Raw genomic sequence first — 24,815 nt, forward strand, 5'->3', positions numbered from 1 at the left:
CCGCCCCACCTGCCAGTGTCAGCTGCGGCAGCTCCGGCGGGTAGGAGGGTGGGAGGGGAACCTGACCGGAGGTTGGGGGGAGCCCCAAACCAGTCATCAGGACACCTCACAGCCCCGGCAGCCATGATGCAACTTCTGGGGTCCCAGACGGTCACACCCCTCAGCCTGCTGAAGCCACTCGGCCCTTTATACTCCTCATTTGGAAGATCTTTCCCGCTGACTGTAAAAGAAGCCCTTTCTCCTTCACACAGCCAGTTCAGCCCCCCGGGAGGCCCCCGGGCACATTCCAGAGCCCGGCTCTTCCTCTCCTAGTCCCCAGCCGTCCACCAGGAAGGAAAGAGGAGGAAGGCTGGGTGTTCTCCTGGGAGAGGAGGCTATTTCAGAAAACCATAGCAACAGGGATCTCAAGTCCCTTCTCATTACGGTCGCCAGTACAGAACCGATGGTGGTTAAAGACACAGCTTTGGAAAACACCCCTGGTTCTACCTGTTACCCACTTCTTCCTCTGCATTGTCCGTCCAGCCCTGGACCTCTTCCCATGCTTTAAGGCAAGTCCAAACAATTGCAACCTGACCTGCACAGAGGCACCCTTTCACCTATAACCCTTGCTCCCTACTTCTCTGCTCTCCTTTCGTTCAGCTTAAGAAGAAACCCTAGACTTAGGAGGAGGGAGCATATTTCCTACTTCTTATTCCAGCCAATCCCAAAAAAACCCTAAGAGACGTGTCGTCTAGCACAGCAGGAGTCCCTCACTTTCAGGAGCGTTGTAGTGAGGTGTGGCCACTGGGAGGAGGAGAGGTGGGCTGCTGGAATCCATGGTCTTGGACTGTACACCATTAAAAAGAGGCAGTTACGCTATTTACAGGATCATTTAAATCCAGCTTAAACGATACCAAAAAAAAGAGCCTGATTCAATAAAGGTAGCCAGAGTTTGTGAATAACTTGGCTTATACCCCCTTCACACAAAAGGCAGTGTATGAAATGTACATATTCGAGTCCAGCTGGTAAAGGGCCTTGTGGGTGGGTTTCAGTGACATGGGCTCATACACCCATGTATGAGCTGGGTGTATGAACGGGGGCTCTCGTACGAACGGGGGCTGGGTTAAGTGCTGGACTGAGTCGGTCGTGAGTCAGCCAGGCTCACCATGGGTACTGACCGCGCAGCCGCTTTCTTAGAAATGAGGCAGAGCTGAGTGCCGTCGCGGACTCCAGAGAGGACCAGAAGCCAGCTTACTGGGAGGATGACCGCATTTCCTGCACCTCCCTTTGCTTCAAGCTTGCAGCACGTGCCTGCCTAATTCAGGCACGTGACGATCGCGGGTTGGACCTCTGAATGCGGGTGGCACTTCTCAGAGCCCTGGACCCCCATCTGCCAAGATCTGCACGGATCCTGACCGTGACTGTGCAGGGCAGTGGTGACAGGGTGCTGGTCATACGAGAGACCCAGTGGACCGGCCATGTGCGGGCTGCCGGGCAACCCTTACAGTGTTTGCCAAGGGTGCGAGGGGCCTGCTGAGGCCCGGCAGGTGGTGGGGACGCGCCACCTCAGGTGGCCAGAGGGACCGCACCCTGAGCAGCGCATGTGGGAATGTACGGTCCTTCCAGTCCCCAGCCAGAAAGGACTTGGTCACGGGAAGGACAAGACCTGGAAGAATGTTAAGTGTGGAGATTCCACGCTAGCTGTGTGAGGACTCCGGCCTCATGGGCATGGTAACTGATGAGGGTGGGGCAGAAGGCAGTTTTCCCTTTGATGTACCTTAAGGTCATAGCCTCCTAACCCAGGAGGCATCACCCAACCAGGCCCGTTTGTTGGGGGGAGAGATGATGGGAGAGGTGCGGGGGAAGAGTGTGGAAGTGTGGGACCTCGGGGCATCTCTCTCCCTAAACATAGGGAGGGGTGGGGGGTACTAGAGGAGGTAGGCCCCCACCTGCTCCCCCCCAGGAGAAGGGAAGCCACGCTTTGCCTTAAGTAATCAATCAAGAAACAACCCTCTGGTGAGTAGCTACACCTGGGGAAGAATGAGAGAGAAGAGACAAGCCAGCCGCGGACTGGTTGGTCGTCTCCCTTCTCCGAGGTCCAGCCCCGTGTCTGCTTTACGAGACAACCTGGCTCTCCTACTCCCAGAAAAGGCCGTGTTCTGAGGAGCCGGGTGGCAAGAAATCGAGCAAAGGACAGTCTCAGTCTCCTTTGCGATCTCTGCTTCCTCAGATGTAAAGGTAAGCCATGCGCACCTGAACTGCCACCTTGTAATGCCGTCTACTGATTGTGGAAAGGGAAGCACCCTGAAAGCCATGAATCAACGGGCCATGCAGATGCTGCGTAAATTCAGGTCACCACGGGGGAGCCCTTCAGGCCGGGAAAGGAGTCTCTGGGGACACACCTCAGAGCTTAGGAGCTATAAAATAATTCTGAGCCCGTGAACTGTCCAGACTGCCTAGGGGAAACTGGCCATCCTTAATTCCCAATTGTTACTGATAATTACCAATTATGTAATTACCAATAATACACTGGGATTCCTAGCATCCCTTCAAACAATGTAATTTCAGATCTGAAAATTCCTGATGAGTGGAAAAGAATACTACTTTAATTTCCATTTCACCAAGATATGTGAAACACAGGGAGGGGTTAACTTACCCAGACACCGAGAGCCAGGCCAAGACAACAGGCGATGCTCCTAATCCCTGGCTAAGTGCTCTTTCTGCTGAGTCGTAACCCAGGTGGTTCCACTGGTGCCTGGGGAGCTTTAAGTCACACGGATTCTCAGGTACTGATTCAAAAGTGTGGAGTCTGGGCTTCTGTTCAGGTGAGGCGTTAAACCCCACCTGGCCTCAGGGCTTCTCCCCACAGGCACAAGGGCTGCGTGAGGAGGCCGGGGGAAGACAGAAGCCCCAGCGGAGTAAGGCCCGGGAAAGGAGGGACAGCTTTCCAGCAACAGATGGCCCACAGCTCAGGCCTAGCTCCAGAATACATAAGAGATGATGATCAGAAATAGAAACGCCGCGAGAAGCATCGGCCATGCGCATCACGCCTCATGCAGCTGCCACAGATTTGACCAGGGAAAACGCTTCTCTAGTCCTGCTTTTTACCACAGACCCCCTCTGCTCGGACTAGGCGGAGGGACAGGGGCAGCAGATGGAATAAGAATGAAAGCAGCTGAATGGACCACTCTCCTAGAGAGTGAAGGTCGGGGCAGGCGGCTGCACGCAGGCCAGGCCCTGTTCTTCCCACGGGCCTCAGAGCAGTGGGCATCTGCTCAGTCACCTAAGGGAGATGCCACCCCTTTTCTCTGGTCTAGATCTAGGGTTAAAGGTCCACCCCAGGTCAGTCTTGCTCTCTGCCCACCTCTCATTCTCCAGGCCTTCCCTTCCCCCATGCCCTTCGGGACCTTAATAAAATAACCAACAATTGGGGGGGAAAGATAAACCTTTATTTGGAAAAGAGAATTCAAATGACCATTTAAACCCCCCTTTCATCTCCAAAACAGAAACAAGAAAACAAGGAAAAGATTATCTATCACGCTCCTGCCCTCTGCCATCGTTAGCCATTTTTAAACTACACTGCCTGGCAGAAGAGAAGAGCGGATGGGCCCTGGTTCTAGGAACCAAGGAGACCACCTCAGGAGATGTCCAGGAAGAGACAAACAGAATGGATGGTGGGGTGTGGACAGATGGGCCTGGGGCTCAGACAGGCACATGCCCAGTACCAAGGAAACAATGTTTAAAAATATACATGCAGAGATAAAGTCCCCAGAACGGAGGCATGGAAAGCTTATAACCATGAATGCAGCAGCAGAATCCAAGCTGGGTCTTTGGTGCTCAAAAAAAAAAAAGGAGACAACGTGAACCGCAGCTAACTGTCCCTGACTTTAGCCTCTCTCAGCTATATCCTCCAGTCCCACTATGGGGGCCACATCTGCAGAGCCAGCAGCAGCTACGAGTGATGGGAGGTGTGAGGAGGAGCTGGCCAGGAATACCCCATGCCATACCCAGCAATGAAAGATTAAGGCCTACAGGTAACTCACGTGGGTGAGGGAGCCCCCTGAACGAGTCAGAGTACCTGCCGCGCCAGGAGAGGGAAAGCAGAGACAACGAGCAGCAGAGGGCAGGCTGGCTGGAGCAAACCCTCAAGCACCGCCACGTCCGGGGCTCGGGCCACTTGTGCCCAAGGCCACCTTTCTACTGAGAAGGTTTGGCCTGAGCTCAATCTTGGGCTTTTCTAGGGGCAAAAAAAGGGAAGGGAATGAGGGAGGCAGCAAAAAGTAAAACGCAATTGGAGGAGAGGAACAGAGAGCTGCAGCTGAGGTATGTGAGGAAAGGGGGCAAGTCCCTGAGGTCTCTAGTCCGCTGCCTGCTCTCCTGCCCCGGACTCCCACCCTCGCCTCGGTCCTCCAGGAAGACCAGAGTTTCCTGACAGTTCTTCCTCCTCAGCCTTGATGAGCTCTGAACCTCGAACCACTATCTCTGCCCACTGACCCACCACCCGCCACAGGGCAGCCTGGGGAAAGGGACGAGCCCTGGGGGAAACACGCAGGCCAGTGGGGCACGCTGGGCAGGAGGCTCAGAGGCTGCAAAGACCAGAAGTGCCCCAAGTCTGCGGGGCCCACTTGTTCCAGAGCCCCGATGGAGAGGACCCCCTGGTTGGCCAGATGAATGCCTAATGAAACAGAGGATAAAGGGAGAGCAGGGCCCGTGACCCACGGTCTCAGCGTGGAAAGCGGGCTGCTCAGAGACAGGCGTGACCGCGCAGAGCAGCGCATCTCAACATGTGTATGTCTGCAGGAAGGCTAGGCCCACGGGTCTCAGGCAGGGAGAAGGTCAGGTCAGAAGGCACCACCAAGAAATGGCCTGAAAACAAATAACCAAGGAGATCAGTAGCTCCCGCAACCCTGGTAATTAAAAATCAGTGGGGAGCGCTGGATACATGGAAGGAAGGGGGTGCCCCCCGCTTGTGCCTCTCCCGGGGCCACCCCCTCATGTGGCACAGGGTTAGGAAGAGGCTAGGGCGGGGCAAGGACCACAGGCAGAGTGTGGACAGGCCTGGAGAAAATCTAACCGTGGGGGAGAAGGGAACGAGGATGGGGCGGGGAGGGGTCGTTAAGTTTCTTGGATCTAAGTTTCCAGAAGCATGGGATATTCCCACAGTCTCTGATCCAGTGAGCTCTTCTGGAAGAGAAGAAGCGCTCTTCTCCTGGGAGCCCATCATGGGGCGGCGACTTCCATCCCGAAGCTGGCCAGTAGGCAGAGGTGGTCTGAAGAGCAGAAGGGGTTGGGTAAGCCGTTGGCAGCCCAGAGGATCTCTTCAGAGAGGAGCGAGAGCCGGCCCAGGAGCTTGAGAGTTCCGTCCCGATACAGCCTGCGATCTGGAGCACAGAGCGGAGGCCGGTGGGCGATGCGGCCCCCGCCACGCGGCCCGGGGTGGGAGGGGGCCTGCGGGAGCTTCACCTTCAAGACGCTGCATCTTCTGGGCCGCCCACCCTCCCTCTCACCTCCTGCGGTCTCTTGGACGCTCCATGATATGTCAGTGAATGGAGTGAGTGGGTTCGGGGGCTGTGGCAAACTAGAGAATGCACCTCCAAGCCCAGCATTACAAGATCTTCCGATTTTCTGAGAGAAGTCGGAAACCCAGAGTTTCTATGTAAAATCTGATTTTTAAACATAAAATCCGAACACTGTAAAAGACATTCTTTAAACAAAATAGGCGTGGGGCTGACAGACTACCACGCTGTGACTATAGCGAGGGGCAAGAAGACAAGAAACTGGGTTTCTATTTCTAACCTCACCAAGACCCTCACTAGCCAGCTGCCACTGAACAAACCCAGTCACCTCCGGGTGGTCTATTTTCATCTTGAGAAAGGAGGGATGGCTTGTTCTGCTACAAAGATAAAAAGAGAAGCCAGGCAAAGGGCCTAAGGGAAGTACAATAAGGATGACCAGCGTCAGGCAGGTGTGAGATCTGCTCCTTTGCCAGGCAGGTCCCAGCAGCCCAAGTCATGTGAGCAGATGCCTGCCCTACCTTCAGCTCCCAGAGACTCTGGGGGGTGGCGTCTGGGAATCCAGGACCCACCAGGCTTACCAGTTCTGTCCCCATGCTCGCAGGACTCGGCTGAGAAGAAGATGTAGTCTACTGTCGCTCCCAGCCCCAGGGGCATCGTGGTGACCTCTGGGCGGCCGTGCTGGGGCAGGAAGTGAGTGTACACCGAGGCCAGGCGCAGGCGGTGCCGGATGGTGCCCACGGTCCTACAGGGGCGGCAGGGACACCAGTCAGCAAGCGCCACTGACCTTCCCCAAGGTCACTTCTCTGTGGATTCTACAAAGCTTTTTCATGGGTGAGCCCAAATAGTTCAAGCTCAGCAAGTTCCTTCTCGTGCTAATCAGAGATGGAGAGTCTTAGCTAAAATCAGCCTAGAAACAGACTTATTTGTACCCAGCCCTGTTGACATTCCTTACCCCCCACCCTCCTCTTGCTACCTGGTGAAGTATATACCTCATGTACCCTTGCCTGTGGGTCAGCAGGCTCTTCTGTGAGGCCTTACTCCCTAAGGAAATGTGCACAGGGTTTTCATCTTTAAGAAACTGGGTGGGTTGCCTCTGGCCTCTGCACACCTGTATGCCCCTCCATAACCTTATCATGTATTAGGGGGAAGAGAAAGCTCAGCAAAGCGTTCCCCTAAATCAGGTCCAGGAAAGCCAAAAGGAGCCTCTCTAATACATCTCAATGGAGCTGGGATGCAAGAAGAGAGAAGTGGAAGAAAATTACCTGGGGACGTCCAGCTCAGACTCAGATGTGTCTTCCTCAATGACAGACTCAGCCCAGTCAGCAGGTCGCTCTGTAGAAGACCGGAGAGAGGAGTTTTATCACTCACAGACATGGAAGGAGGATCAGAACCTTGCACCCTGAAACAGCAGTCAGATCTTTGACTGGATCGTTCCAGAAGGGAAAAGGGAAAGAGAAAACGTGAAGGGGGGAAGCAGACAACGGACCAGAGTCAGGAACCTCAGGGAGCAGACAGACAGAAGCCTCTAACACAGACATCTCTGCCCTGGTTCAGCAACTTTTTAAAAAATTTACACTTTAAAGTTTTAGAATAGGTAATAACAGTCACATGGTTACAAAAACCAAAATGTAGAGAAAAACCTCAGTGAAAAGTCTCCCTCCTACTAGGGGGCCCTTCCCACCCAGGGGCAACCAACGTTATCAAATCCCTGGTGTACTCCTCTAGAATCTTTTATCCCACACAATCCATTGTGTATTTACACATATCTATATATGTATGCTGGAGAAGGAAATGGCAATCCACTCCAGTGTTCTTGCCTGGAGAATCCCAGGGACGGCGGAGCCTGGTGGGCTGCCGTCTATGGGGTCGCACAGAGTCGGACACGACTGAAGTGACTTAGCAGCAGCAGCAGCATATATGTATGCATATACATATGTATGCATACCCTTACACACATATATGCATCCATACTTACACACGCCTATATATATACACACACATACTCAAAGAAAAAAGACACAATATCAGGAGAGAAAGGGAATATCATTACAGGCCCTACTGGGCGTGCTGCAGTTCCTGGGGTCATAAAGAGTCGGACGTGCCTTAGCGAGTAAACAACAACTGACACTGGTAAGTGTTATGGACTGCATGTTTCTATCTCTTCAAAATATGTTGAAATCCTAACCCTCAATGGGATAGCATTTAGGAAGTGGGGCCTTCAGGAGGTAATCTGGCATTGAGGGTGAAGCCTTCATGAATAGGATTGATGCCCTTTTAAAAGGGATCCCAGAGAATTGTCTCATCCTCTTTCTGCTGTGTGCGGATGCAACAAGTTGGCAGTTAGCAAGCAGAGGAAAGTCCTCACCAGAACCAGACCATGCTGACATCTGGACCTTGAACTTCCAATCTCCTGAACAGTGAAAAATAAAGTTCTGTTGTTCATAAACCACTCATCTACAGTATTTTGTTATAACAACCCAAACTAAGAAAATAGAATAACAAGGATCAACAAAATTGACAAACACTTAAGACATACCAACCAAGAAAAAAAGAGAAGACTTAAATTACTAAAACCAGGATTAAAAGAGAGGGCCATCACTACCAACCTTATAGAAATTAAAAAATTATAAGGATACAGTTAAAAACTGTATACCAACAATCTAGATGACTTAGGTAAAATGGAAAAATCCCTAGAAAGACAAAAACTACATAAACTCATTCAAGAAAAAGAAGAAAATCTGAATTAGCAATTGTTATATACTATGACCAAGTATTTTTATCCTAGAAAGTAAGGTTGGTTTAACATCTGAAAATTATTAATAGAATACTGAAAAACAAAAACCATGATCATCTGAATAAACAGAAAAAACCTCCGACAAAATTCAACACTCCTTTATGACCAAAAAAGAAATAAAAAACCGAAACTAAAAGCAAAACAAAACTCACAATGCTAAAAAAAAGGATACTAGGAATAGGGCTTCCCTAGTGGCTCAGTAGTAAAGAGTGCGCCTGCCAATGCTGGAGACATGGGTTCAATCCCTGGGCCGGGAGCAACTAAGCCCATGTGTCACAACTATTGGTAGTCTGATATGTGGCCAAGTCTCAGGAATTTCCTGTGAATATTTTAAAAACTGTCTTTGCTCTGCCTTTAAAGTTCAGAGTTTAATATGTATCAACGAGATTTACCATAAAACATGTTACTTCAGTTCAGTTCAGTTGCTCAGTCATGTCTAACTCTTTGCCACCCCATGGACTGTAGCATGTCAGGCTTCCCTATCTATCGCCGACTCCCAGAGTTTACTCAAACTCATGTCCATCAAGTCGGTGATGCCATCCAACCATCTCATCGTCTGCTGTCCCCTTCTCCTCCCACCTTCAATCTTTCAAAACCAGCATCAGGGTCTTTTCCAATGAGTTGGTTCTTCACATCAGGTGGCCAAAGTACTGGATTCAGTTTCAGCATCAGTCCTTCCAATGAATATTCAGGAATGCTTTTCTTTAGGATGGACTAGTTGGATCTCCTTGCAGTCCAAGGGACTCTCAAGAGTCTCCAACACCACAGTTCAAAAGCATCAATTCTTTGGCACTCAACTTTCATTATAGTCCAACTCTCACATTCATCTATGACTACTGGAAAAACCATAGCTTTGACTAGATGGACCTTTGTCGGCAAAGTAATGTCTCTGCTTTTTAGTATGCTGTCTAGGTTGGTCATAGCTTTCCTTCCAAGGAGTAAGCGTCTTTTAATTTCATGGCTGCAATCACCATCTGCAGTGATTTTGGAGCCCAAGAAAATAAAGTCTCTCACTGTTTCCATTGTTTCCCCATCTATTTTCCATGAAGTGATGGGACCAGATGCCATGATCTTGGTTTCCTGAATGTTGAGTTTTAAGCCAATTTTTTCACTCTCCTCCTTCACTTTCATCAAGAGGCTCTTTAGTACTTCTTCGTTTTCTGCCATAAAGGTGCTGTCATATGCATATCTGAGGTTACTGATATTTCTCCCAGCAATCTTGATTCCAGCTTGTGCTTCATCCAGCCTGGCATTTTGCATGATATACTCTGCATAGAAGTTAAATAAGCAGGGTGACAACATACAGCCTTGACATACTTCTTTCCCAATTTGGAACCAGTCTGTTTTTCCATGTCCAGTTCTAACTGTTGCTTCTTGACCTGAATACATATTTCTCAGGAGGCAGGTCAGGTGGTCTGGTATTCCTATCTCTTGAAGAATTTTCCACAGTTTATTGTGATCCACACAGTCAAAGGTTTTGGCATAGTCTATAAAGCAGAAGTAAATGTTTTCCTGAAACTCTTGCTTTTACAATGATCCAACGGAGCAATTTGATCTCTGCCTTTTCTAAATCCAGCTTGAACATCTGGAAGTTCACAGTTCACATACTGTTGAAGCCTGGCTTAGAGAATTTTGAGCATTACTTTGCTAGCAAGTGAAATAAGTGCAATTGTGCAGTAGTTTGAACATTCTTTGGCATTGCCTTTCTTTGGGATTGGAATGAAAACAGACCTTTTCCAGTCCTGTGGCCACTGCTGAGTTTTCCAAATTTGCTGGCATATTGAGTGCAGCACTTTCACAGCATTATCTTTTAGGATTTGAAATAGCTCAACTGGAATTCCCTCACCTCCACTAGCTTTGCTCATAGTGATGCTTCTTAAGGCCCACTTGACTTCGCATTCCAAGATGTCTGGTTCTAGGTGAGTGATCACACCATCGTGGTTATCTGGGTCTTTTTTGTATAGCTCTTCCGTGTATTCTTGCCACCTCTTCTTAACATCTGCACTCATTTCACATGCTAGCAAGGTAATGCTCAAAATCCTTCAAGTTAGGCTTCAACAGTACATGAACCAAGAACTTCCAAATGTACAAACTTGATTTAGAAAAGGCAGAGGAACCAGAGATCAAATTGCCAACATTTGTTGGATCACAGAAAAAGCTAGAGAATTTCAGAAAAACATCTACTTCTGTTTCATTGACTACAGGAAAACCTCTGACTGTGTGGATCACAACGAACTGTGGAAAATTCTTAAAAGAGATGGGAATACCAGACCACCTTACTTGTCTCCTGAGAAACCTGTATGTGGGCCAAAAAGCAACAGTTAGAACCAGACATGGAACAATGGACTAGTTCAAAATTGGGAAAGGAGTACAAGGCTGTATACTGTTCACCCTGCTTGTTTAACTTCTATGCAGAGTACCTTATGTGAAATGCCAGGCTGGATGAATCACAAGCTAGAATTAAGGTTGCCAGGAGAAATATCAATAACCTCAGATATGCAGATGATACTACTCTAATGGCAGAAAGTAAAGAGGAACCTAAGAGCTTCTTGATGAGGGTGAAGGAAGAGAGTGAAAAAACTGATTTAAAACTCAACATTCAAAAAACTAAAATCATGGTATCTGATTCATGACAAAGAGAAGAGGAAAAAATGGAAGCAGTGACAGATTTTATTTTCTTAGGCTCCAAAATCACTGTGGACATTAAGTGCAGTCATGAGATTTAAAAGACACTTGTTCTTTGGAAGGAAAGCTATGAGAAACCTAGACACTGTATTAAAAAGCAGAGACATCACTTTACTGACAAAGGTCCCTATAGCCAAGGCTATGGTTTTTCCAGTAGTCATGTATGGATGTGAAGTTGGACCACAAAGAAGGCTGAGCACTGAAGAATTGATGATTTTGAATTGTGGTGCTGGAAAAGACTCTTGAGAGTCCTTTGGACTGCAAGGAGATCAAACCAGTCAACCCTAAAGGAAATCAACCCTGACTATTCATTGGAAGGACTAAAGCTGAAGCTCCAACACTTTGGCTACCTGATGCAAAGCGTAGATTCACTGGAAAAGAGCCTGATGCTGGAAAAGACTGAGGGCAGGAGGAGAAGAGGCCAACAGAGGATGAGATGGTTAGATAACATCACTCACTCAATGGACGTGAGTTTGAGCAAACTCTGAGAGAGAACAAAGGACAGGAAAGCCTGGTGTCCTACATTCCATGGGGTTGCAAAGAGTTGAACACAAGTTAGTGACTAAACAACCATATCCAATTAAGTGAAAGTCGCTCGGTCGTGTCCAACTCTTTAAGACCCCATGGGCTATTCAGTCCATGGAATTCTCCAGGCCAGAATACTGGAGTGGGTAGCCTTTCCTTTCTCCAGGGGATCTTCCCAACCCAGGGATCAAACCCAGGTCTCCCACATCGCAGGCAGATTCCTTACCAGTTGAGCCACAAAGGAAGCCCAAGAACAGTGGAGTGAGTAGCCTGTCCCTTCTCCAGCGGATCTTCCAAACCCAGGAATCGAACCTGGGTCTCCTGCATTGCAGGTGGATTCTTTACCAGCTGAGCGACGAGGGAAGCCCATAACCAATTAAAAGGAATTCCAAAAAGAGGAAGCAAAAAGTAGGAAATTATTGAAGAAATATTACCAGCAAACCATCATGAAATTTCAGAAATCAAGGGATTAGAGAGAATAACCAGAGTCTCAGGGAGGCAAAATACATGACATACAAAGAAAGGATCAAGAATCAAAACAGAAGCAGACATCTCATCAGCAATACTGGAGCCTGCAAGACAACGCACTAAATCAATTTCCAAACTAGACCTTTACCCTTACCAAACCTCATATCAGTGTGAGAACAAAAGAAAAGAAAAAAGAAATCAGGTGTTTTTGTTTTTGTTAGCACGTGAAAAGAAAAACCAATGAGAAAGGAAAACTGGTTCCCTCAGCAGCAAGTTCCCCCCCTGCAGCCCTGTGTAGGACCAGCGAACAGCGCTGCTCTGGCAGTCACACGGGGCCCAGGCCTCTGCCTGCCCACCAGGCCGCGTGAGCACAGAGGCCCCAGCTGCCCCCATCTGAGCCCAGACAGCTTCCTGGACCATCCAGCACTGGTAGCAGCCGAGAAAGTAAGGTCTGCAAATACCTGGGAAAAGGACAGTAAGTTGTGAGGAAATAGGCAAGTGCAGAAGCTGGATTCTGAACTTTCCTGGTCCAAAACCTGATCAGATAGCCTTTGCTCTGTGGCCATCTGGCCAGTTTGTAAATAGTAGTTAGTCCACTGTCTTACAGAAAACAGTTGTTTTGTTTTTTTTCTCCTAGAATGCACTTAACTAGGCTCATGGTTTATTCATACATGTTAAAAGACCCAAAGCTCTGGAAATAAATGGAAATATGCAAGTGCTCATGAAAAAGAAAATGTAGTAACCCCTTTCTGTGTCTTTAAGAACCATACCAGAAAGAACAAACCACTGATAATTAAAAATATTTACAAGAGGGGGACTTAAAATTTAGATTCCCATCTTATGAAGTATTCCCTCAAAAAGAGAATGAGGGGGCTGATTTATGTCAATGTATGACAAAACCCACTGAAATGTTGTGAAGTAATTAGCCTCCAACTAATTAAAAAAAATAAAATTAAATTAAAAAAAAAAGAAAAAAAAAAAAAGAATGAGGGAAGAGTGGGAATCACAATGTCCCTTCCTTTTTTTTCACACCGCACCTGTGCTGTAGAACACATGCGCAGAGGGCAAGGCCAACTTGTGGGAAAGTCAGACCAGCGCTCCCCAGCGCCGAGCTCCTCTCGCGACTCAGATGCTCCCCTTTCAAGTCAGTATCACAGTCAAGTTGGCAAGTATTACTGTGCACCGTTGGGCTGGACGACTCTGGCACCAGACTAGAAATGTTATTTGATAGCACATCTAAACAAACCCTCCAGAAAAACAGATGACACACTATGATATCCTCGTACTAAACTCGCCTTTCGACCCACGGTCTAAAAGTGATGGTGGCTTTTCAGACTTGGAGTCTTTAAAAAAGATTCATCAGGAGCCTGTTCAGCCCTGGATGGGGGTACTGAACAAACAGAAAAGCACGTTCACAGTTTGTGGAGGATGTGTGTGTTTACTCAAATTTAATCTCAATTTTGAAAATACTACTATTATTGGGCACTGTTAGTGAACTGGATATTTCCCCTACATAATGATTCTACTTACAAAGTGACTGTCAGTATGTATTTTAAAGTTCTTATTTGGTTATTAAATCAAAATGCTTATTTTAATGTTTCAAGTACAGTACTGATTTTTTACAAACAATCTATTCTTACCATGGAATTACCTAAGAGGGATCCTACTACTGTTTAACTTGAGGATTCTGAATTCTTTAAAACACTCATCCACAGTTTCCCTGCCTGAGTCCAACTGACACAGGCACTAACCCCAGTTCCTGGCACATACCAGTCGCTCACCACAGCTGTAATAATACATTAGCTTTGCAATTAAAAAAAAAAAAACCCAAGCCATTGAAATGCTCACTTCTTTGTGTAAAATGACAATGCAAGTTAAATTCCTTCAAAAAAACAATGAATTCATTGCTTACCACCAGTCCTTTCATTAATACTACAGCTTTGTCACTCACTGCTTGGTCGTCTTAAGTTATTCCTCTAGCATTTTCTTCAAGACTTTGGGTTGAGTATAAAATTCTTGAGACATACCTTCTTTCCTGAAACTTTGCTCTCCAGTGTTCTAGAATTGAATGTTAATTTTAAGAAACCTGAAGCCTACCTAATTATTTTTACCTTTAAAAGTAAACTGATTCTTTTTTAAAAAAAGGCATCCCACTCTTCTTGGTTCAATTGTCTAAAAGATTCTATCTTTGACTTGTTAACTTCATTAGGAGGTCTTACTGCCGATTCACCTATGTCAGTTTTCCCTGAGACATGGTATATCCTTCTCAATCCAAAGATTCAGTTCTCTTCATCTTGGGAAAATCTTCCTTATATCCTACCATTAAATATTCCTTTTGTGCCACGATATTGGCTTTCTTCTTTGTAAACACCAACTATGTATATGTTGGATCTCCTTAACTTCCCCTACTGTCATATTCTCTCTGGTACTTTCTTTCCCGGCCTCTACCTCTTGTTTTCAGCAATGCCTCTTCTCTCTTATGCTGCATCTAATTTTGCCTTCATTTTAAGTGATTTTCTTCACTTTTTATTCCACTTCTTTCCTGAGCTCGGCAGCTTACATTTCATCTTCTGGGTCTGCATTCCAAGTAATGGGCATTTTCCTTACAACACAGGGTTCTGTATGAGTCCTTTTAACCTTTACGTCTTCCACCCAAAAGAAATGTGCAGCTCCGTAAGCATTTCGTCTCCCCACTGCCACTTAAACAGACTGCCTCATGCAAAGATGGCTTGATTCCTTGATCAGTCTTTCCTCCAGTGCCTCTCTGGACCAAAAGGATTCAGGCAATTTCATTTCACACCTGTGCCATCCTATTCCTATTGATGAAACAAGGGATTCTGACTTTGTGCCTCAAGGTTTGCACCTCACCATAAAGAAATGCACCCTGCAGGCTCTTTCTGAGATTCATCCACGGCCCCACAGATGAGTCCCTCCATACCTCCTCCAGCACCCCTGCTGGATCGCCAGTGCTTCTTGCAGCCATTCCACCTGTGTTGTGCTTCCCAATTTCAGATAGCTTCAGGTCTCCTAGCGTTCTCAAAGATGGTGTTTGATTTTTTTTTTTTTTCATTCTCCTTGTTGCCTTGGAGTAGTTTCAAAGACAAGAAGTGGAGAATGTCAAGTATACTCTGCTATGTACCATGTGGAACTTTTCTCAGTAGGAGTAACTTTTTATTACAACCAGAAGTACTGTCACCTTATAATTTTCACGTCTGTTTTCTCTCTTATACATGCCGTACGCATGCTAGGTATTAGCAACTTTAGTTTTAAAAGCTTATGGCTTACTCAAGGTCTCAAAGCTGGTTAGAGCCCAGGTCTCTTGACTCCTAGTTCATATTCTCAACACATTGCGCATGGCCAGTGAACTTCACCGACCTTCCCCGTAAGTGTATTTTTTACCAGAAGCTGATATCTAAGAATTATATCTATAAGACTAAAAAACCACATAACTGACAAGCATCAGAAATGAAGAGGAAAGAAGACCAAGCTTAGCTGGACAAGGTAGGGGACAAGCTTAGTTCCCATTACCTGGCTTAGCATCTGTCACTCCTTCCATAAGAACCAGTCCTACAGGTCTCTGGCAGGCGATGTTGCAGAAGCGGAAACGTAGCAGGAAGTCTCGGCTGTACTTACGTCTCTCTGTAAACCAGGAAAAGTCATACAGTGAAAGAAAGGAAGAGCAGCCACGTGCTGAGACTTCCTTAACCCCAAGAAGCTTCCAGTGCAGGACACAGAGGAAGTCTGGCCCTGAAGACGAGGAGACTTTCCAAAGGCTACGACTGAAAGCTGTCCATTTCACCGGGGACCACGAGGAGGACGATGAAAAATATAAAGGAATGTGCTAAGAGAACTGAGGGAATTACGCTTCCTCTTGCCAATGAGGTGCCAGCTTTCTCCCGAAAGGGGCAGGGAGGGACAACCAGCCGAGACTACGGCACGTGCTCACCTGAGCTTGTGGGATGACAGGAGGTGACGTACTGACAGCAGTCAGTGATACCCAGGGAGCTGGGCCACAGTGGGGCCTGCAGCTTTCTCTGATAAAGCTGATGGGAGAAGTCTTCCTGTCCAGATACCTACGAGCAAGGAGCAGACGGGAATAAGGAATCTGAGACGGAAAAAGAGAAAAGCCCCTGTCTGGGGACATGCGGACAAACATACACACACACAGAGTCACAAAGTACATACAAAACATGTCAGTCTCAGGGGAAAGTTAAAAATAAGGAACTAATTAAAACTATTTTTTGTTAATTAGAAACACTGAAATGTCCACAGGGACAAGGGGAAAGAGAATAAAGTATGTGAAACAAAGAGAATAGAACCATGTGAACATAGGGTTCCCTAAATTTCACCTCGGAAAAATCTGCACTACTCTGCCAGGGAGTATCCGCTTTCAAGGGCTTTAATTTGCATGGGAAAAGGTTTATTTGGATCTTTGGATCTTCTGGACCGAAGTCTAGCATCTAAAGCCCACTACTGGGAAATCACAGGGTCAAACCAAATGGGAAATGCACCAAAGCACTTTACCATATCTACGACACCATCCTCGGTCAAAGCCCATGAGCAGCCTGGGAGCGGACAGAACGTAGTAGGGGAACATTCGGCAGCATCAGTCATCTGCACATCTCCAACGTGTGTAGCAAAATCCCCTTTATTTCATTTACAAACAACAAATATTTGAATGCCAACTATGTGCAAGACACTAGCTATGTGCTGGGGAGATAATCTCTCTGCCCACAAAGGACAAACATTTTCCGTACGCCTTCAGAAGGAAAGCACACCTTCAACTGAATGGCCGCTTACTGGCTGTGTCACTTTGGGCAAGTCAGTTAACACCTCTTGGGTTCAATATCCTCTCCTATTGAATGGGATAATAATACCACAGACAACTAAGAATCTTGACAATAACCACTACCAATTATGGACTGCTCCCTTTGAAGCAGGAACTGGAAAACACTTTGCGTGCATTATTTTAATGAATCCACCAAAGAAGACCCTCAGAAGTAGCTCTCATTATATTCCCCAGGGTATGATGAGGCCAATGGGGCTCACGGAAGGGAAGTAACTTGCCCAAGGTGGCAGAGCAGGGATCTGAATGCAGGACTGTCTCGCTTCCAAATGAGTGCTCTGAATCACTCTGCTTAATGGCAGCTGTCACGTGGGAGGCACTTCTCAAGTCTACTTCTCATCCCCTGAGCCCCTTGGTAACAACAGCAGCTTCCTGGCAGGATAATGCCTTCCTCTGCGCATGTGGCAACCAGGACTTCGCTGACACTTGAGTAACCTCATTAAAATAAAAGCCCAAAGGGCTCGACAATAATTCAGTCTTCTTACATCCTTTCTCCACTGCGCCTTGCCAAAAGTTAAGGAACAAATTGGATCAGCAGGGGCAAAAGAGAGAAACAAGGAGATTAAGTGACACATAAAGGAATCAGCACAAGCTGAATGCTCCTCAGCAGGGCTAAATGAACCACAATAAAACTGTAATACAGCTATGTTACAAAGACTCAGCAGTCAATAGGAATGAGATAGACATGTATGTACATTTGTTGAGTAAAAAAAAAAGCTAGAAAATGAAATATACAGTAGTACGTCATGTTTATAAACACATACAATAGATTAGATAGCAGCCGTTAGAAGCAATCAGCATAGTATTAGAGGGCAAGAGCCTTGGGGCCAGACCACCTGATTATAAATTCTGGCTCCACCACTAACAACCTGCACAAACTAGAGAGAGTAAATGGCCTCACTGTCTCTATGCCTTAGGTTTCTCACTTATAAAATAGAAGCAATGATCGAACTTGTGAAAATTAATGAGTTAATGTACGTAAAGTGCTTAAAATAGCATCTGGCACAGAATAAGTACTTAGTAAATGGAGACAATGATAGTTACATCACCACAGCAGTTTAGGAGCACTGCAAATGCACAGAAAATGACCTGGAAGAACACCACCAAATTCTGAACAGTTATTACGTGACTCTAAGGGGAGGCATAGGAAATGCAGGTAATAAAGCAGGCTTTGATCTTAAGCCCGCTTTATTACCTGCATTTCCCACGTCTCCCCTTAGAGTCATGTAATAATGCTTGAATCCTTATAGAGATGTACTTGTGTACATCTATGCATTTACTTATGTACTCGTAAACTAAACATAAATTAATGATAAAAACCGAAAGGATTCCAGTATACCAAAGGCACTCACGAGCTCCTAACATCCAGGCGTGGGTACCAGAGCTATCAACAGGACAAGATAAAGCAGGAGGGAGGTGTCCCTCCCTCAGGTGTCCCTGAGGTCCCTGCCACAGAAGCAGCCCTGCACGCCAACACCCCGATACCCTCCAAGCCCAACCCGCAGAGGCCGCTCCCATCTCACCTTCCAGGCTGGCATCCCGTGGTACTGGAGCTCGCCGTCCCTGATGAAGTTGTAGAGAGGCGAGTCAGGCACAGAGTTCAGGTCCCCACACAGGACAACGGGGCAGTGGCTGCCGTCCGACAGCCGGGCCACCTTGTCCACTTCGGCCAGGAGAATGGCCATCTGGGCCAGCTTGACATCGCCCCGCCGTGGGTTGTACAGGACGTGGGTATTTGCCACACATAAGGGGGCCACCGAGACTTGCCCCAGGCCTTCTGGGACCAGTGGCTGGAGCAGCAACACTAAGCCCACGTTGTCCCGATTGAGGAGCTCCAAGCCAGGCCGAAAGTACTCCACGGGGCTGGCGCAGAGCAGACGGAATCTCGTGGGCTTGTAGCAGACAGCACAGCCATCGGTCTTACACCCGGTCCTCCTCTTGTAGAAACAGGTAAAGCCTGCAAGGAACACCCCGCCAAGGAGACGGGTCAGAGTCCATGAACCCTGCATCCCTCCCACCGACGGCAGGAGCCCAGGTGTGTGTGCCCAGTGCGGGCATCCAACATGGGGGAGTCCTCGCCCTGAGCCGTGCCCGGGGTCTGCAGAGGCCCCCTTACCGCGGTAACCAGAGGGCTGCATAGCTAGAAGTCGAAGGAGGGACCAAAGGGTGTGATCGGAAAAGCATGGACTCCAGGGTAAGACAAGTTGGAGTCCAGGCTCCACAAGGATGAGATTTTTACTTATAGCTTTGTGACCTTTGAGCTAGTCACTCAAATTTTCTGAACCTCAGTCTCCTCCCTATAAAATGGGTATAATAATTTCAGCCTCAGAGAGTTGGTAAATAGATGTAAATAAATGACAATGTATGTCAGAACCACTTTAAAACTTCAGGACTCTTGTTTTTCTTCTTACTCTACACGAGGGAGCTAGCTCACAGGTGAGACACGGTTTACTGAGAGGAAAGAAGAGATGGTGCGTTCAGGAGAGGGTAGACGGGGCGGGAGGAAGAAAGACTGGCACACGAGCCAGGGAGCGGCATTACCCATCATTCTCAGAGAGGGCTCCAGCTGCTCCCAGTAATGATCTTCCTGGACTTCCTGGAGACACAAGATCTGGGGAAGCGACACAGAGACCAGTCACTCCAAGGTAACGGAGGGCACCGCAGCGCAACTCCCACCCCAGGAGCAGACGCTGAAGCCACGTGGGAAGCTGCTGTGGGTCTCGGGCTGGGCCGCACTGACACTTCTCCTGGGGGCTGACTCTTCCCCGATTGCCACTCCAGCCAAGAACAGGCCCTGAGTGAAGCTGGATTTTCCTGCTCTGAATCCCTCAAGTCTCCCTCCCTGCAAAAAGGAGCTAGTGAGGTGTCACCGACGGGGAGGCTTCTTAGTATCTGCCCAAAACTCATTTACACCGGGCAGCAAGCTCCCAACCTAAGCAGGACTCCAATCACATGAACAACTGTGGGTGAACTCATTTTTCTAAGGGCACGGGGAAACTGCCAGGGTCCACAGCAAATGCAAGATAGCACACCCCCATCCATCCCACCCTCCCCACCCGCCTTCGCTTACGTCCGGGTCCCAGTGCTGGAATTCCTGCATGAGATTCGCAAAACGATAGCTCCAGTTGAGGATGTCGGGGTGGCAGTGCAGATAGAGCTCGGAGCTCTGCTGCATCAGGTCCTGGGCCAGGATATTATAGGACATCAGAGTGAACTGGAATTGAGGGCCATCCCCCGCCTCCAGGCCCTGAGCATCTGGCTGAGTAGAGAAATCCTCCCATTCTCGCCATAAGATTTCTGCAAAGTGGTGGGAAGAAGAGGTCCGTGGTTGAGTCCATGCCATTCACAGGGCCCGCCATCGCTACTCCTGGCCCAGTGATACTGTGACAAAGTTCCCCTTCTCATTTTCCCTGTCATCCATCCCTTTCTGGGGTGATCTGAACAACACTCTAAGGACAGCCTCAGGCCAGGGAGTAAGCTCCACGAAGGCAGGGGCAATTTTGACCTGTTCACCACTGTAGCCCTAGTACCTAGCATAGTACCTGGTACTTAGTACCCTGAAGTTCACTAAACATGGCCAGCAATTCCTCATTTTTGATAAAGCCATGGGTCTCCAGGGAATCACTCAGATGAATGTACTTAACGGTCATCTGAGGTTAAAGACATTTCTAGAGTAATCTCAGCCTTGGCTGTTTTCTGACCTCTACACCTAGAAGGTCCTACAGAACCAGAAACTATGTGTCCCCCATGTCCCCTCGAGCAGGGAGCTAGCTGTAGAGTGGATTGCAAACCTATGTGAGGCATAGCCCTCAATTCTCCAAATTTTAATAGAAGCGCAATACGTAACACAGATAAAAATGGAGTTATCCTGGTCGGGGCAGAGACAGCGGAGGCTGTGAGAGCTCTCCACCCTCACCCCAGGTCACCTCCAGAGAATCAATAAGGTAGAGAATGAGAACTAGGGTCTGCTTTCAGTTCTACCACTACCTAGATTTGTGACTTTTCGGCATATCCTGCCACCTCTCTGAGCCGTGATGACTTCATCTCAAAACGCCACGGGGCTGGATGAAATGACCTCTAAGGCCCCTCTGGATTTGCCGCTGCAAGTCTCAGAAAACCAGAATGCAGTGGCAGAGCTCCACACAAAAGGGCCTTCTCTTTAGCAACGGCTCTGCCCACCTCCAAGACGACCACTGCCCCGGCTCGCTCAGTCGGCTGTCAAGACTCACCGTGATACGGGATTTCCACTGGGGGAGGCTGCAGCTGCTCCAGACCCGCAAAGGGCCAGACAGGGGCCTCTTCCTGGGACACAGGCTCCGGTGCGATGCTCCAGGCCACCACCGCGGGGTCCTCATCCCACTGCTCTGTGGCCAGCGCACCCATGGGGAGGACAGCACAGTCTGTGTACTGGGGGCCAGTCTGCACGGGCACCGCTGCCCACATTGGCCCCTCGACCTCCGACAGTGGTGCCTCCTCTCCTAGCGCCTCAGGGAAAGGCTCCTCCAGGTTCTCTGCTGCCCGCAGGTCACTCAGCTGCCTGCTGGACCACTTGTCCTCCGGAGCAGCATCCTGTTCTCCGGGATCATCCATCAGGAGGGCCAGACTGCTCTCAGCGAGCCCCTTATCTACAAGGGGACCGTCGCTCACAGTTGAGAGCAGCTGGCTCGACCCTTCTTCCCGCCACTGCTGCAGCAGGCCCTCACACTCCTCCTGGTCGGGGCCCCGAGGGGCCATGGCAAAGTCCCCTTCTACCTGGGAGGACGAGCTCTTTGACAGGAGGGCATTTTTTCGACATGTGAAGAAAGCATCTAAAAAGAAAGCCAAAATACCATGTTGTAAGATGATGGCATCATTCAACTCACACTCCTCTCTCAACTTCTGATATAAGCCCCATGCGCGTGCGTGCTCAGTCGCTTCAGTCGTGTCCGACTCTTTGTGACCCTATGGACTGTAGCCCGCCAGTCTCCTCCAACCATGGGGTTCTCCAGGCAAGAATACTGGAGTGGGTTGCCACGCCCTCCTCCTGGGGATCTTCCTGATCCAGGGATAGAACCTGGGTCTCCTGCACAGGCAGATTCTTTACCACTGAGCCACGGGACAGCCAGTAAGTCTCATACAAGCAAGAATCATATCCACCGTGCTCATTGTTGTATCATCACTGAACCTGCCCTTTTTAGGGTCTGGAACATCACCATCACCAGAGCCAAGTGCTTACTATATTGTCAGGCACTGTTCTAAGTACTTCACAAAGTATTAACTAGTTCACACGGTAGGGATCTGATAAATACTCTGTGCGTGAATGAGAGAATGGCTATCCCATATAATCGAGAACAGAGGTGATCACATATAACCACACTCCTTTTGTCTGGAGGTTAAGAATCCTAATAACTTCAACTCTCTGGTTCTAAGAGCCACATGACACTTGAACCAGCACTCCACCATAACAACTGGGGGTTATGGCCCAGCACTGAAATGAATAAAACTCGGACAATGCCCCTAGTGAGATTGACTTACTCTTGACTTTAAAATGAGGACGAGGGAACTGTGAATTGGATAATCCCCAAGAGCTTTTCTAGTTCTATAAATTTCCCAGTCTATGAATGCATTCCAACAGAAAGCAGACAAAAAGGGTGTCTTAAAATCTGGACAAGCTACCTTTTAGCAAAGGCCTCTTCTCAAAGCTGTTTATTCTACTCATAAATCTTCACAAATATCATTGTCAGCTTTCCCATTCCATAGCTCTCTAGAGGCTGCAAATCAGAAGGTGCCAACAACTCACAGCAAGAGACAGCTGCCATCTCTCTGCCACAGCAGCCACAATGACAACCAACAGGCAAGAGAAAGTAGGTGGGAGAAACTCTAAAATTAGAGGCCCCCAAAATCCAAGCACAGTACTGTGGTACAAACAAAATGTCCCCCAACCAACACACACTCCGTGACATGTTTATATCATCAAGTGACATGGATGATGTCCCTCCATCACTGGAGACGCATTTCATAAGTTCCTTTTTTTTTTTTTTAAGGCAAGAAAAACTTCAAAATGGCTCAAATGTTGAAAGACACTCTTATTTATGGCCTGTGTGGATTCAGGTTCCTCAAACCTCAAAGTGGTTTTCAACCAGGGGTAATTCCGCCCTCCAAATACATTTCCACATTGTCTGGAGAAACAGTGGTCGTCCCAACTGTGGGGACTCCACTGGCATCTAGTGGTTATAGGATAAAGAGATTGTGAGCATCCTGCAGTGAGAGAGACAGCTCCACAAAGAACTGTCAGCCCCAAATGTCCATAGTACTGAGAGTGGGGAAGTCTGCTTTAAACCCACGTGCTAGGCTGCTGGTTTTAGTCTCAGGGGCTCCCTAATTCACAGCCCTTTGAAACATCCTCAATTTATACCAAATGGCAGAAGTTCTGTGATTTATATGTGTGAGGTTACTAGTTTTCAAATTTAGCAGGTTTTGATTGGTGGTGGTTTGTGTTTTTCAGCAGAAGAATTCTTTTATTAAAAACAGAAAATTTGTAGAAATCAAATGCACAAATACAAATGGGACTACTTTAATAGGTATGTACCTATGGGTGGAGGGAGGCCCACACCTATGGGTGAGAGGGCGGCCAAAACTCTGGCTACTGGTCAAGAAACCTCTGGACTAGAGGTCACTAAGTATAGGTCACTAAGTATAGGTCACTAAGCATAGGTCACTAAGGCTGCCATTATGAAAGCAGGCAAAGCTCCAGAAATGGCAACAACATGGTTAGAGGAATATGCGATGGTCCTCGGAAAGCAATGGCTTCTGTGGAGTTCCTCATTTCTAAGGAGTATGTATACACAAGACATTCTCGGATTCCTGAACTGAGTGCCTACTATTGCCTGGGTAGTATGTTAGCAGTAGATACAGTGAGCAGAACAGACAGCCCTGCCTTCCTGGAGCTTGCATTCTAGTAGGCAGATACAAACATACATGCACATACTTTTAAGTGTTTTATATGAAATACAAAGTAACAGAAATTTTACACACACACGATGTAAAATTCCAAAAAGGAAAAGCACAGAATGCACACAGCTGGACCTATTTCTAAGAAATAGAAATTATTCTATTCTATTCTAAAATTCCTTCTTAGTCAGTCCTGTCCCCTAAAAGGCCAGAGAGAAGTCCAGGAGTTCTGTGGGATCTCCGAGAGGAACGGATGGTCTCTTAAGAACCTCGAAAAAGTCAAGGCCAGGAGTGGGGTGCGCGGGCAAACCCCGGCAAAGTTAAACAGTAACTCTTCTCCAGGCCGCTGCTGAGCACTGCCTCCACCCACGACATCTCTACGCGCACGGAACACTTGCTTCAAAGATGAGGTTTCAACGCGTCTCTGGATTCTGTTGTTGGTTGTTTTTGTTTTTTTTTCAACCAAAGACTCCGCAAAGAGGCGGCTGGGAAAGGCGACTGTGGAGTCGACCCAGGGCAAAACAAGGCAAGTCCAGGTCTTCAGTCCACAGACCTTTAAAGCGCCGAAGGGCCCCTGTCCACGGAGAATTCGGGCACTCGCCGCGGCCCCCAAGGGGGCCAACCCTCCCTGACCCCCCGAGAAGTGACTCAGCGGGACCCCGAAGCCTCTCCGCGCCCGCGGGACCAGAAAGTGGGGGAGACGGGGGCTCCCGCCCCTCCCCCGGCCGCCTCCACGTTGTAACTGTGGCCCGACGCCTCCAGGCCACCGGCGTGAGGAGAAGGTGGGTGAGGGGTGCCGCCCACGAGGGTCGCCGGCCAGGCCTGGGCCTCACGGAGTCCAGGATAAGCCGGTGGTGAGGCCGGCCGCGCAACGCACGCCGCCCCAGACCCCACGGGGGCCCCGCCAAGGCAGGCCCGGGGGCTTGGCACCCGCCCTTCAGGACGCGGGGCCGGTACCTGAGAGGGCGCGGAAAAGGCGCGCGGCCGGCAGCAGCAGGTAACACAGACACGACGCGATCATGGCCGGCCACCCGCGCCCGCCGCCCCTTCTCTCCGCCGCGGCGAGCCGGTC

The 24,815-nt window shown here is 48.4% G+C and overlaps 1 protein-coding gene across 1 annotated transcript; it reads right to left on the minus strand.

Annotated features, from left to right (window-relative positions):
• Positions 1-3,025: 3,025 nt before the first annotated feature.
• ANGEL1 (angel homolog 1) lies at positions 3,026-24,815 on the minus strand. Its single transcript, XM_065941076.1, has 10 exons — positions 24,701-24,815; positions 21,043-21,621; positions 19,884-20,110; positions 19,355-19,424; positions 18,337-18,770; positions 15,914-16,040; positions 15,496-15,606; positions 6,758-6,827; positions 6,074-6,237; positions 3,026-5,360 (listed from the first exon to the last, which is right to left on the minus strand). The coding sequence occupies exons 1-10, from the start codon at positions 24,762-24,764 to the stop codon at positions 5,200-5,202; spliced, it is 2,007 nt and encodes a 668-aa protein (XP_065797148.1). The 5' UTR covers positions 24,765-24,815; the 3' UTR covers positions 3,026-5,199.

Source organism: Muntiacus reevesi, chromosome 7 (assembly GCF_963930625.1).
Source record: "Muntiacus reevesi chromosome 7, mMunRee1.1, whole genome shotgun sequence".
Taxonomy (NCBI): Eukaryota; Metazoa; Chordata; class Mammalia; order Artiodactyla; family Cervidae; genus Muntiacus; species Muntiacus reevesi.